The sequence below is a fragment of the Oryzias melastigma genome, linkage group LG6 (genome assembly GCF_002922805.2).
Source record: "Oryzias melastigma strain HK-1 linkage group LG6, ASM292280v2, whole genome shotgun sequence".
In the NCBI taxonomy this organism is placed as follows: Eukaryota; Metazoa; Chordata; class Actinopteri; order Beloniformes; family Adrianichthyidae; genus Oryzias; species Oryzias melastigma.
This window is the reverse complement of record NC_050517.1, coordinates 32,071,671-32,083,810: the sequence shown is the minus strand read 5'-3', so window position 1 is coordinate 32,083,810 and position 12,140 is coordinate 32,071,671. Positions and strand designations below refer to the sequence as shown.

Here is a 12,140-nt window from a genome sequence, read left to right as displayed (position 1 = left end):
TTTAGTCTGTCTGTCGTCTTTTAACATGAAACGAGCGCCAGGATCCATTTTAAGGTTTCAACTTTTTGTTTTTAAAGAACCGCTCTGATGAAAATTATGTTTTTAACGTGTTTTGGAGACATCTTTTCTCACGATGGAGGACATATATCAGGAAAATTAAGCTTCAATTTGCATTTGAATTTTTTTTATTCTAATTGTTGTAAATCAGGAGCAGATTGGAAAATTATGTTTGAAAAATATCTTATTTGGGACACAGAGAGTATGCTGGATGGGCCACAAGCTCTCAGCAACTGGATGGGAAGGGGGGCGGGGTTGTAGTCCCGCCCACAACTCGGAGGGGAATTTCTAATGAAATTCTTCTGCTGCTTTGCAGAAACTATGTCCTGAAAATGACACAAGTTTTTAGATTTTGGCTAAAAACGACATAATTAACACACCACTGGGAACACTTTGAAAATCTTTGATCTTTGATCTTTGATCGATGTTGAACTTGAGAGCCTGGTTCCATCAGACCCGGGTTCCTCACTCTGGGCTCACATGGTATCCAGTCTGGTTCTGGTGCAGACGCTGAAGTCGTGTGAGAAACACTCTCACTGTATCCAGTCCAGTCCGGCTCCTGTATTCGTTTCGTTGGGTTCAGTTTTATCCTGAACGCTGGAGTCGAGCCGGAGCACTTTTTTTTTTTTTTTTAAGTTGGGGCTATTAATGACCTAAACCAGAAATCACGCGAGCGAGTGTAAAGTTCATCCAGTTCATTTTTCAAAATCCAACCTGTTTTCCGATGTACTCCCTGTTTTCACTGTGCTGTAAACATGACATCATTGTGACGACCAGCCGTGGTGTCCTTGTTACATAATAACACAGTCAAATAGAAACATTTAAGACTATAGAAGACAAAAGTATTAATACAAGTTCTGAGTTTACTAAGGATGCAACAATATACCGTATTTTCCGGACTATAAGTCGCGGTTTTTGTCATAGATTGAATGTCCCTGCGACTTATACTCCAGTGCGACTTATATACGAATTTTTAATGATGAGATATGGACCGTAAGTCTAGAGTGCCCTCTTATGGTGATCTATGCAATTACTTTATTTACTTTAGTTATTCAGACGTGACACAGAGGACGAAGAATTTAACGGATTTAGTGATATGGAGTGAGATTGCGTGCAATTAATTAAAGTAAAGATTCAAAGTTGATGAGTTCTTGAGGCTATAGTTAAATAAAACTGTTATGTTATATAAATGCTACACCTTTTCGTTTTTCATGATGCTAATATGTGAATATGTGTTGACACATATTAAGCCTGTTTTCTATTCACTTATGAATGTTATAACTTACCTTCCAGGATGATGTAATATCGTTTTTTCAACCAGTTTGTACAATAAATTACTTAAAAAAATGCGACTTATACTCCAGTGCGACTTATGTATGGTTTTTTCTTCTTCATTATGCATTTTTTGGCCCCTGCGACTTATACTCCGGTGCGACTTATAGTCCGAAAAATACGGTAAAACCGAACAGTTCAATACGCGTTCGACAATTCAATACGACGTTTTCCTCAATACGCCTTTTATTTATTCACTTCTACTCTGACGTACCTTAATGGTGTCTGCACACTCCCCCCCTCCCTGACAGAAACTACCTGCCCCTCCCACCGTAGTCGGATAATAAAAGTTGTAACTAAATGCTAAAAACAACACAGATACTTTTTTTTTTTTTTGCAAAAAATGTAAAGTTACATGAATAAATAACTGGCTGTACTTTACCTGTGTGATTGTTGTTTATTTAGACGAGTAAGTCGGTTCTAAATATTTAAATTGTTTCAGGTTAGATTGTGTTTGACATCCAGCTGTCAAAACTTATGAGAACTTCTGAAATTGTTGCAGTTCTTATAAGTTGTAATGTTTACAGGAGTTCTATTTAAACGTGATTCTGCGGCTGGGTGGCTCAGTGGGCTAAGTGAAGGGCTGACACGCAGGAGCCCTGGGTTCGATTCCCAGGGTTGTCCACTGATCCCCACCCAGATTGGGTCCTTAGACCCTTGATGCTGCTGTCTAACTGGGTCCCTGTGCCCCTCAAGTACAGGGTTGTGTCAGGAAGGGCATCCGGCGTAAAAACTCTGCCAAATCACTGATGCCAAACAGTGGGTGCTGTTACGCTGTGGCGACCCCGAAAGGGATAAGCTGAAAGTGAACTACTACTATTTAAATGTGATTCTGCTCAAATCTGAACTTCTGCTGTTTTATTTCTCTTTGAAAAATAAATCATCTGTGGAATAGTAGGATTTCAGGCATATTGTTCCTGCTCTACATATCGAACCGTGACGGTCATATCGAGTTACGTATCGATCCGTTTGGAAACTGTATCGTTCCATCCTCACTGTTTACCTATTGGATGAAGACGAGTCATGCAGAGACAGAAGTGTTGTGAAGAGAATCTTGGAATGAGGGTTTGTTTACTGCTACTTCCTATGGAAATGGCGAATTATGGCGTGAACCCACCTGAGTTCAGGCGAGGTCAGCAGCTGAGCCTGTAGCTGCAGCAGGACCGCAGCCATTCGCTGCTAGACCGCTGTGGCGTCCACACTGGATGCAGTGTGACCCCGGGTCAGACGAGACGTTTTCACATCCGGCTTTACCTGTGATGCCTTCCACCTTTAAAACAATCCCCAAAGATCATTTTCATTGTTTTATGCTGTTTTTTTAAAACTATTTTTATTTATTTGTTAACTTTCATGTAATCAGGATAATCCCATTGAGATTTCAAACCTGTTTAGCTATGGAGTCCTGGTCAAGAAGCAGATTCATTTTGTTTAAAATACATCAAAACATTAAGACAGTAAAACATTTAAAACACGGTTACTTCTAAACAATACTTAAAAACCTAAAAATATATCTATTTCATCTGTTTAAGTCGTTTATAGACTTTAATCTACCTCGTAGTTTTTACTCTGATCGTACTTTGGAAGCATTTTCAGGGTCTTAAAAAGTCTTTAAAGCATTACATTATGAATCTGGAAATGATACTTCAAAAATCTTGAATTATGATATCTGACCTTAAAAAATGTGAAAATTCTCCGTGTCACATTTCTCGTGAAAATGTCATTTTTCCACCATGATTATTTGTGATCAAGTAACAGAAAACCACAAATCTTTATCCACCAACATGCTGCTGAAAGCCAGAAAAAGAAGATGTTGGCTGAAGCATCATGACGCAGATGAGGGAAAAATGAAATTAATAATGAATAATATTACCGTAATAAAGTGGAATTAGGCTGTGAAATTGGTCTTAATTGTTGATATGCCTTAAAGCGGTTTTAAAAAGTCTCAGTTTGAAGGAACCTGTTTGCTGTGAGTGTTTTTGTATGAAGTGGATTCCATCAAAGACTTTCTATCGAACGGTTCAAATTCATTACAGCACAGTTTGGTTTTAGCAGGAATGAGGATTTTTGTGTGAAAGTTTCCAGGTACATTTATTTAACTAAAAGCTTTAAACTGGAAATCTTGTTGACACAGATTGTGTAAAATAAAGAAACGGACTCTGATTGATTTTTCTTCTTCAGGAACAGGAGCAGAAGCAGAAACTGCTGGATCCATCTCCAGTTCGCATATCGCAGCGGTTCTCTGAAATCCCCTTCAAACAGGAGGAGGTGCGTCGCCGTCTGTTCCGTTATCGTTCATCCGTCCGATCGGCTCTGAACCGCCGTTTCTGTCCCTCCAGGAGAGTGTCGGGGTCGTCTCTGACGACAGGAAGAAGGACGAGGAGCTGGAGCGGCAGGTGATGCTGGCCGAGCAGCGGCGAGAGGAGGAGCGGATCCTCCAGGAGGAACGTCAGAGGGAGAAGCTGGAGAAGATCAAAGCTGTCGAGGGTAACTGGAAACCGGCTTTTACCCAACATGCAGTTGGTTGTCGCTGCAGAGAGGAAGCTGCTGGTAAACACAGGACAAACGGGGAGTTTGTGTCACATGACAGGAAGGAGCAACACTTCAGCATCCTTCATCAGGATGGAATGTGAAGGCGCCTCTCATACAGTCTTATTGTAATAAGAGCTGGAGATTTATGGAGCACGAAGGAAACGCTGAAGCTCCTCCTCCCATGTCATCTATCAAGGGTTTAAAGTAGTGATTGTGCTGCGGCTGAATGTATTATAGATGAACAGCAGGACCTGAGTGTGGATTCCTCCTCACAGATCTTTAATCCACTCTGCAGGGGGCCTGGCAGGCCTCTCCGCCTTTCATGTTGAAAGATCCAGCAGTGATACATGCGCTCTGTTCTGGTCTTTTGATCAACCAAAGTTGGCTGATGAATCGTTCCCTTTCTACTCATCCGAGCCGCCGACAACCACGATGGAACGGCACATCAAGTTCAGACTGAAAAAGCAATCAAAGGACTTATTTTTTTATTCTAACGTTTTTATGACATCTCTTCTCAGATCGAGCAAAGAGGCGCAAGATGCGCGAGGAAAAGGCCTGGTTGCTTTCTCAGGGAAAAGAGCTGCCGCCGGAGCTCCTGAACCTGGAGCCGTCGTCGCCCGTCGCCAGGAGATGCAAGAATAAAGAATTGTAAGAAACGAAACACCTTATGTTACCTTAGAGAGCCGCTCACTCGTCCTTTGATCTATTCTCAAAATGGCTGCCACAAACGATCAATTTAAATAGTCGACTAATCAGATGATACGTAAACTGGATGTGAAACACACGTCTGAACCATCATTATCGTTATCAACCTCTTCATCGTTATCACACTCGGCCACAACATGCTTCCTCCTCAGGTGTTCGTGCATCACCGCAGTGCTGCTGTGGAACACAAGTCTTCTGACACTTCTGTCTTATGTTTATTTTATTTATGTTTCCCACTTTCAAGCTCTGTTGGCTAAGGTACCAGAATGTTCGTAGAACACGTGTCAAAGTCACAGCCCGGGGGCCGGATCCGGCCCTCCGGGTAATTCTATCCGGCCCTCCAGATCATTATTTTATTGTTATTAATGACTGGATGTTATCTTGTGTTCATTTCTAACATGTATCATTTTGTCGTAATACATTTTTATGGAGAGTAAAATATTGAAAGTTGTTTAATGTTTAAGTTGAATTATTGTGGAATAATATTCATTTTTATTATTCATAATTATGTAAAAAAGTTACAGTTTTAAAAGTTGGCATTCTGCTAGTTTTATGGACTATTTTGACATTTACTAAGATTTTTTTAGACTATTTTGGAGTTTAGCTAATATTTCAGCTACATGCTACCTAAGTTTATTTTTGTTTTTTTAGGCTAATTTGGTATTTAGCAAATATTTTAGCTGGCTATCAGCTTTAGCATCTTCAGCTATCAATCTCAGCATCTTCGGTGGTCAAATTCAGCTTCCAGCATTCACACTAGCATTATCACAGGTAATGTTATATATCTAGTTCATCATTATGTTAAAAAGTTACAGTTTTAAAGTTTTAAAAATGTAGTTTTAGAGTGTTCAATAAATATTTATCCTGTTCAGCCGCGACCTGAAGTGTTTTTAGGATTTTGACCCTTCGTGTGATTGAGTTCGACCCCCCTGTCCCAGAACTTCCTGTGACATCACTAGCGACCCATATGAGCACTACCGCGCATGTCTGTCAAGGAGAATGGCAGACACAGCATTAGAAAGTCCACATCATAGTTTTGAGTAATAAAAAAAGACCAATCGACTATTTAATAGTCGACAAAGTCGTGACTAATGGAGACAGCCCTAATTTTTGAGGTCTTCTCCGTGGTCTTTAAACTGGGATGATGCAGTTTAGTCAAAAACTTGTTGTTTTCTAGGACATAGTTTCTGCAGAGCGAAATTCTCCTGGGGGGGTCGGTGGCACAGAGCAACCCCGCCCCTATTCCCATCCCTATTGCTGAGATTTCAAAGCATTTGTTCCGTCACAAATACGATCTTTTTCCTGCGGTATTTGTTCGTCTGCTCCTGATTCACAACAATTTAAAGAAATACTCAGAAATGATGTTTTAAGTTTAATTATCCAAATATATGTCCAGAGGATCATGTTAAAAACACAATAGATATTTTAAAATCTTTGATTTTTCACGATTATGCTTCACTTTTCAGCTATGACATTGACGATGACTACACAGCTCTTTACAAAGGTAAGTTTGAACGATCTTTTTGCTGCAGCACAATCCTCATTGCTGCGTGTTCTAACGTCTGATCTACCTCCTGGTCTTCAGTGCTGGAGGCTCTAAAAGCTCATAAAGACTCTTGGCCCTTCCTGGAGCCGGTTGACGACTCCTATGCCCCCAATTACCACGAGATCATCCAGGTACAAATGGATCCATCGTCTGTTTTCCAAACCCGTCACGCGGTAACGGTGTCTGCGCTCTCTCTTTGCGGACAGACTCCCATGGACCTGTCCACCATCGAGAGGAAGCTGAACGACGGCAAATACGTCACCAAAGAGGAGTTTGTGGCCGATGTGAAGCTCATGTTTGAAAACTGCGTTGAATACAACGGAGAAGACAGCGGTAAGCTTGGAAAAACTTTTCAACCGAATCATCCTGTGTTGATTGTGGGAAAGAGGTGCAAACTGTGGATGCAGGGAGGTGTGAAAGGAAAGGGGGCGGGGCTCTGGGGGGCTCTGGGGCTCTGACAGTGATTAATGGGGAGTGATTGAGTTGTACTCGACTGCTGCGGGACCTAAAGCCTCGCGGAGCCGGAGGAGCGTTTCAGCCCCTCGGCCTCTTGTCCCTAACCATCCATTCAAAGGAGAAGTCTCCCCGGGGATTTGGGAAGGGGGAGGAGCATGGCGGGGTGGCTCAATGCAACAGGGTCAGCCGATGCCCTCTGACCTATCGGCTGAGCCGGGAGGGAGACTGAGCTCTGAGGGGTCGGGTGACGTTGATGTTTTTTTTCATTTATTTACAGCTTTAAAGTTGTAAATTTATGAGAAATATATATAAAACTGTTAACTCTTTAACACCAGAGCTCCAGTGTTTATGTTCTTTGATATACAGTCATTTTTCAACCGATACCACAATAATTCCAGTAGATTCTGAAGGAGAAAAGCGGCTCGTGAGCCACTTTTCTCCTTCAGAGTCTACTGGAATTATTGTGTCAATGATTGAAAAGTTACAGTTTTTGTGTTTAAGCGTCACCGGCGACGCCTCAGGTGTTAAATGGTTAAACTAAAAGAAAAAAATTGTATATTTCTGACCTTTTTTCTCATCAATTTACATGTTTTAAGGTCATACATTTATTAGTGTCATAAATCTACGACTTTAAACAGGTAAATTTAGGAGAACAAACACCAAAGTCGTCTGTGAAACTTTGTTTCCAGACAGGTTTCAAAAACAAAAAAATTCTGACCAAATTTTTTATATCTCGATAAAGGTTTTTCCATATTGTGCGATAATGATATATATCACGATATAAACCAAATAACTATATTTGTTAGATTTGAACGCGCTGACGCTAAAAAAATAAGAAATGTGGAATCATAAGCAGGTAATTTAGATTTAAATATTTATTTCCTGTCATACTTTCAAAATAACAGATGCACTGAAAATCATGCAACTTCTTTTTTAAAAAAAGAAAAAAAAAAAATATATATATATATATATATATAAAATGGAAAATGAGTGGAAAAGCTTTCAAGTTTCAAACGAGAACATAAATAAAATGGATCACTAAACTGTTTGTTCAGTTCCATTTAAAAACAAAGCATTCATTCTACACACAAATTCAAACGTTTTTAGGCTTTACAGAACAAACACAAAATTATAAAAGCATTTTACACAGAAATACTCGGAAGTAAAATATTTTCCTTGGATGACATCACACTCACTTGGTCCAGTTCTCACATACAGTCATTCATAAACTCCAAAAGCAAAAAGTCTGAATTGAAAGTGTCAACCGAGAACTGAAAGCAAAGAAAAAAAAAAAAGGCCAAAAATGGAAATTACAAAACTGTAGCTGTTTCAAAAAAAACTTTTTTTTATTTGGAAAAAATTTTAAGCTTATATTTTTTTAATTCAATTTAAAAAAATAAATAAATAAATACTAAATTATATTTTTCTTTCAAGTTTACAATATATACTTTGTAGTTTAAAACTTTTCAAGATTGCCATGTTTTACAATGAGGTTTTTAATTCACTTTAAGATGAATCTGATTTGACCCCAAGCGTAGATTAGAGTACAGATGTGAAAAGGCTTCACTGGACCAGATCCAGAAGCCCCGAGGTTTTCATTCCAACGTCTGTCCCCAGAGTACACCATCATGGCGGAGTCCCTGGAGCGGTGTTTCTCTCGCGCCTTACTCAAACACTTTCCATCGGAGGACTGCGACACGGACGAAGAATTCCACGTCAGCCGAGAGGAAAAAGAACGCAAGGACAAAAAGCGTAACCGTGGCAACAAACACTCTGGACCCGAGAGTTTGATCAGAGCCACAGAGCAAGCCCAGCGGAAGAGGAACGCCCCGTCGGAGGAAGACGACTACCGGAGGGCCAATGGTCCCAGTTACCCTCTGAACCAGCCAACCAGGCAGCAGCTCCCCAGAGGGATGTACCACCCAGGCCAGCAGGTAAATGCAGATTACTGTCACTGGAGTTTTAATTCTTCCTGAAGCTTTCAACACTTTTGACTGTTCCTTTATTCTCTACAGTTTCACCATCCAGCCGGTCCTCACGGTCCTCACATGTACGGCCAGAGAATGACCATGGATCCTCGGTTCACATACCCGGTTCATATTCCTAGACACGGAGACCCCAACCTGAACCACATGCCTCAGAGCTTCAACATGCAGGTAAAACTCCGGAGACACTGGCTCACTGTGAAGGAGCTAGTAAACCACGTCCCCCCAGAGGAGATTTTGGAAACAGAGACTTTAACATGAAAAATGTTCTTTTTAAGACATTTAGGTTGTTGTATTTTGGTTTATAACTTCATAATCATAATTGAAACATTACTGAAAACTTTTTGGGGGATTTTAATGCTCAAACTGGGCCGTAGACGTACAGAAATAACGTTAAAATGGTTATCATCCCGGCGCAGCTGTCGCTGCAAGTGTGAAGAACACGACACTTGGAGAGACTGAATGATCCTGTGAAAACAAACAGTAATGTTCTTGCCAGCACCTTCTGTAGAGTTCTCCAAAACATATAAACTGCTGGGCGTCGAGGTGGAACAGTAAATTTGACTCGTGTCAAAGGAGAGGTGGCAGACGCTAATTTGACACCTGTATCACGTCCCACATGAATGCAGCTTAAGACATAAGATGGAATCATAACACTCAAGATAACCCAAATATATTTTCTTTGTTTCTTTACCCAGCATCACATGGGTCCCAGGTATCCCATGGGTCCAAACCAGCAGCAACACTCTTACATGGGTCCGGCCTCGTTGGGCCCGCGACCTATCGCCCTTCAGCCTGGACCCCCTCCTGAAGCCAGCATGTACCCGTCCCACCACTATCCAGAGGGCCACCCCATGCACCCCATGGCCAACAGACTATCGGGGCCTGAAGGCCCGTCCCAGCACAGCTACGCTGGCTTGAGGCCCGGAATGGGCATGCCGAACATGTGGCCTGCTCGCAATCACCAGGGCCCGGACCGGCTGAACGGGATGGGGATGCAGGACCCCAACCTGATGAACCAGCGCAATTTCACCTATGGTGGACTCCCCCCTCCAGCCAGGCAAAAACCGTGGCCCGAAGCCGCCGGATACCCCCATCCCTCCTCCAGCGCCCAGTATCAAATGTCTGGAGCGGCCAGCGCCATTTCCTCGCACCCCCCCGTCCCCCATCCCGACTCCGCTGGCCGGACACGCCTGTCGTCTATGCTGGAGAGCCCGGAGATGCTGGCTATGCAGCAGCTGTCGGCCTCCTCTGGACCCCCCGCTGGTGCCCCTCAGCAGCACAGAGGCAGCTTCCAGCAGCCGGGGCCCCCGTCAGGAGCTGGCAGCATCCCAGCAAAACAGCCCCCCCCCACCCCTGAGGTTCAGCTGCTGCACCCAGCCCGAAACAAAGGGCCAGACAGCCAGCCTCCTCAGCCCGCAGACCCCAAAGGTAGCGCCGACCTTCTCCTTTTATTCAGACATGTTTGACTTTTTTACCTAAATAAATCCTTTTAATGCGGTTATGTTCATCAGCACATCCTCCACTCTGTCAAGAGCTTCATGCAGTGAGATTCTTACTATAACAAGGACATATTATTCCATCCATCCATCCATTTTCTTGACCGCTGTGTCCCTTTCGGGGTCGCGGGGAGTCATATTATTTTTTAAGAATTTTAAATAAAGACACGAATCACATTTGGTTTAAAATGTTCACCAACTCTAAAGATATTAAAGCTAAAATCACTAAACTTTCTCACATGACTAATTATCAGGTTCATTTACTGGATAACACCATATTTGTGGTAATAGTTGCACTATTTTTACTTGATTGTTAAAGCTAATTCACAAAAGTTCTCTGCGTAAGTATTAAAAGATGAAAGAAGGTTTATGAAATAAATATAGGAAACAAATATGCGTGAACATTTTCTCTCTAAAGGTTCACCAGCCGGTCCATGACCATGAGGGGTTTTTGTGGCCTGTACGTGTTTAACCATGTTCACCACAAACTATTATTTTATTAGTCGACTAATCAACGATTATTTTGTCCGATTAGTCAACTAATCAGGTCATCCGCAAAGTGGATGTAAAGAACACACATTAACCATCATTAGCTTTAAACCACGTGTCAAAGTCAAGGACCAGATCCAGTCCTCCTTAAACTGTAAAAAGTTACAGTTTAAAAAATTTAAATTATGTGGAGTCAGAGTGTTAAAGCAGGAGTGTCAAACTCAATCACACAAGGGGCCAAAATCCTAAACACACCTTAGATCAAACAGGATAAACATTTATTAAACACTCTGGAACTACATTTTAAAACTTAAAACTTAACATAATTACAAACTAGACGTATAACATTACCTGTGATAACGCTAGTATGAATGTTGTAAGCTGAATCGGGCTGCTGAAGATGCTGAAATTGATAACTGAAAACATTGAAGCTGATATGTAGCTAAAATGTTGGCTAAATGCAAAATTAACCTAAAGAAATGAAAGAAAAAAAGGGAAATTAGGTTAGCCAAAACAACTAGCATGTAGCTGAAATATTAGCTAAACTCCAAAACAGCCTAAAAAATCTTAGTAAATGCCAAAATATTCCAAAAATCTAGTAGAATGCCAATTTTTAAAACTGTAAAATTTTAGCATAATCATGAATAATAAAAAGGCAGGAATATTATTCCAGAATAAATCAACTTAAACCTTAAATAACTTTCAATATTTTACTCTCCATAAAAATATATTTTGTCAAAATTATACAAGTTAGAAATGAGCTCAAGATAACATCGGGTCATAAATAATAGAATAAAATGATCTGGAGGGCCGGATCCGGCCCCCGGCCTCGACTTTGACACACGTGATATAAAATAATGAATAATCGATTATTAAATTAGTTGTTGACTATTTTAATTTTCGATTGGTCGACTAATCGTCTACAGTTGTGACTCAGACTTCCATTCTTCAGATCTTTAACGATCATTTTTCTTCTGCTCGTCAACAGATCCGTCTCTGGAGGGAAACATGGCCGCCAACAGCATCTTTGAAAATGGTTCACTGCAGAAAAACTCCTTTCCCATCAATCAGGGGCCCCCGTTCATGCTCAGCCCCCCACAGCAGCACACAGCGGGGGGCGTTCACAGCCCGCCGGCCGTGAACGCCGGCAGGTCAAAGGAGGACTTCTCCAGGCTGGGACTCGCACAGACGTCACCTGAGAGAGTGGACGAGCGCTCCGTCGGCGTCTTTCCCGCCGCCGCCTCTGGTCCAAATGAGCTGAATCCACTTAACCTCCCTGATGGAAGCCCGCAGCAGAAGAGCCCGGCAGAACTCCCACAGAACCTGCCGCCGGTCCTCCTTTCTCCGCCCCAAAACGCTGGACCGCTCGTCGTGGAGGGCGCAGAGAATGAGCGTCAGGAGACGATTCTGCCTCCACGCCACTTTGAAGGCTCCGCCCAGCCGATGGCGCCGAACTCGGAGCATCTCAAGACGCTGGTACCGCCTCATCACATGCCCCTCAGGATCTCCCCACAGGCCCCCCCGGACAGCAGCCCCATGCAC

The 12,140-nt window shown here is 42.2% G+C and overlaps 1 protein-coding gene across 1 annotated transcript in view; it reads left to right on the top strand.

Annotated features, from left to right (window-relative positions):
• The window catches only part of LOC112152539 (cat eye syndrome critical region protein 2 homolog), a gene marked incomplete in the record, with an annotated part of 51,409 nt that overhangs the window by 35,019 nt on the left and 4,250 nt on the right, over window positions 1-12,140 (top strand). Inside the window, 10 exon segments of the mRNA XM_024282189.2 lie at window positions 3,568-3,654; window positions 3,726-3,873; window positions 4,437-4,566; window positions 6,090-6,127; window positions 6,209-6,300; window positions 6,376-6,502; window positions 8,243-8,559; window positions 8,641-8,781; window positions 9,309-10,041; window positions 11,587-12,140. Of these exon segments, the coding sequence (XP_024137957.1) occupies window positions 3,568-3,654; window positions 3,726-3,873; window positions 4,437-4,566; window positions 6,090-6,127; window positions 6,209-6,300; window positions 6,376-6,502; window positions 8,243-8,559; window positions 8,641-8,781; window positions 9,309-10,041; window positions 11,587-12,140 (2,367 nt within the window).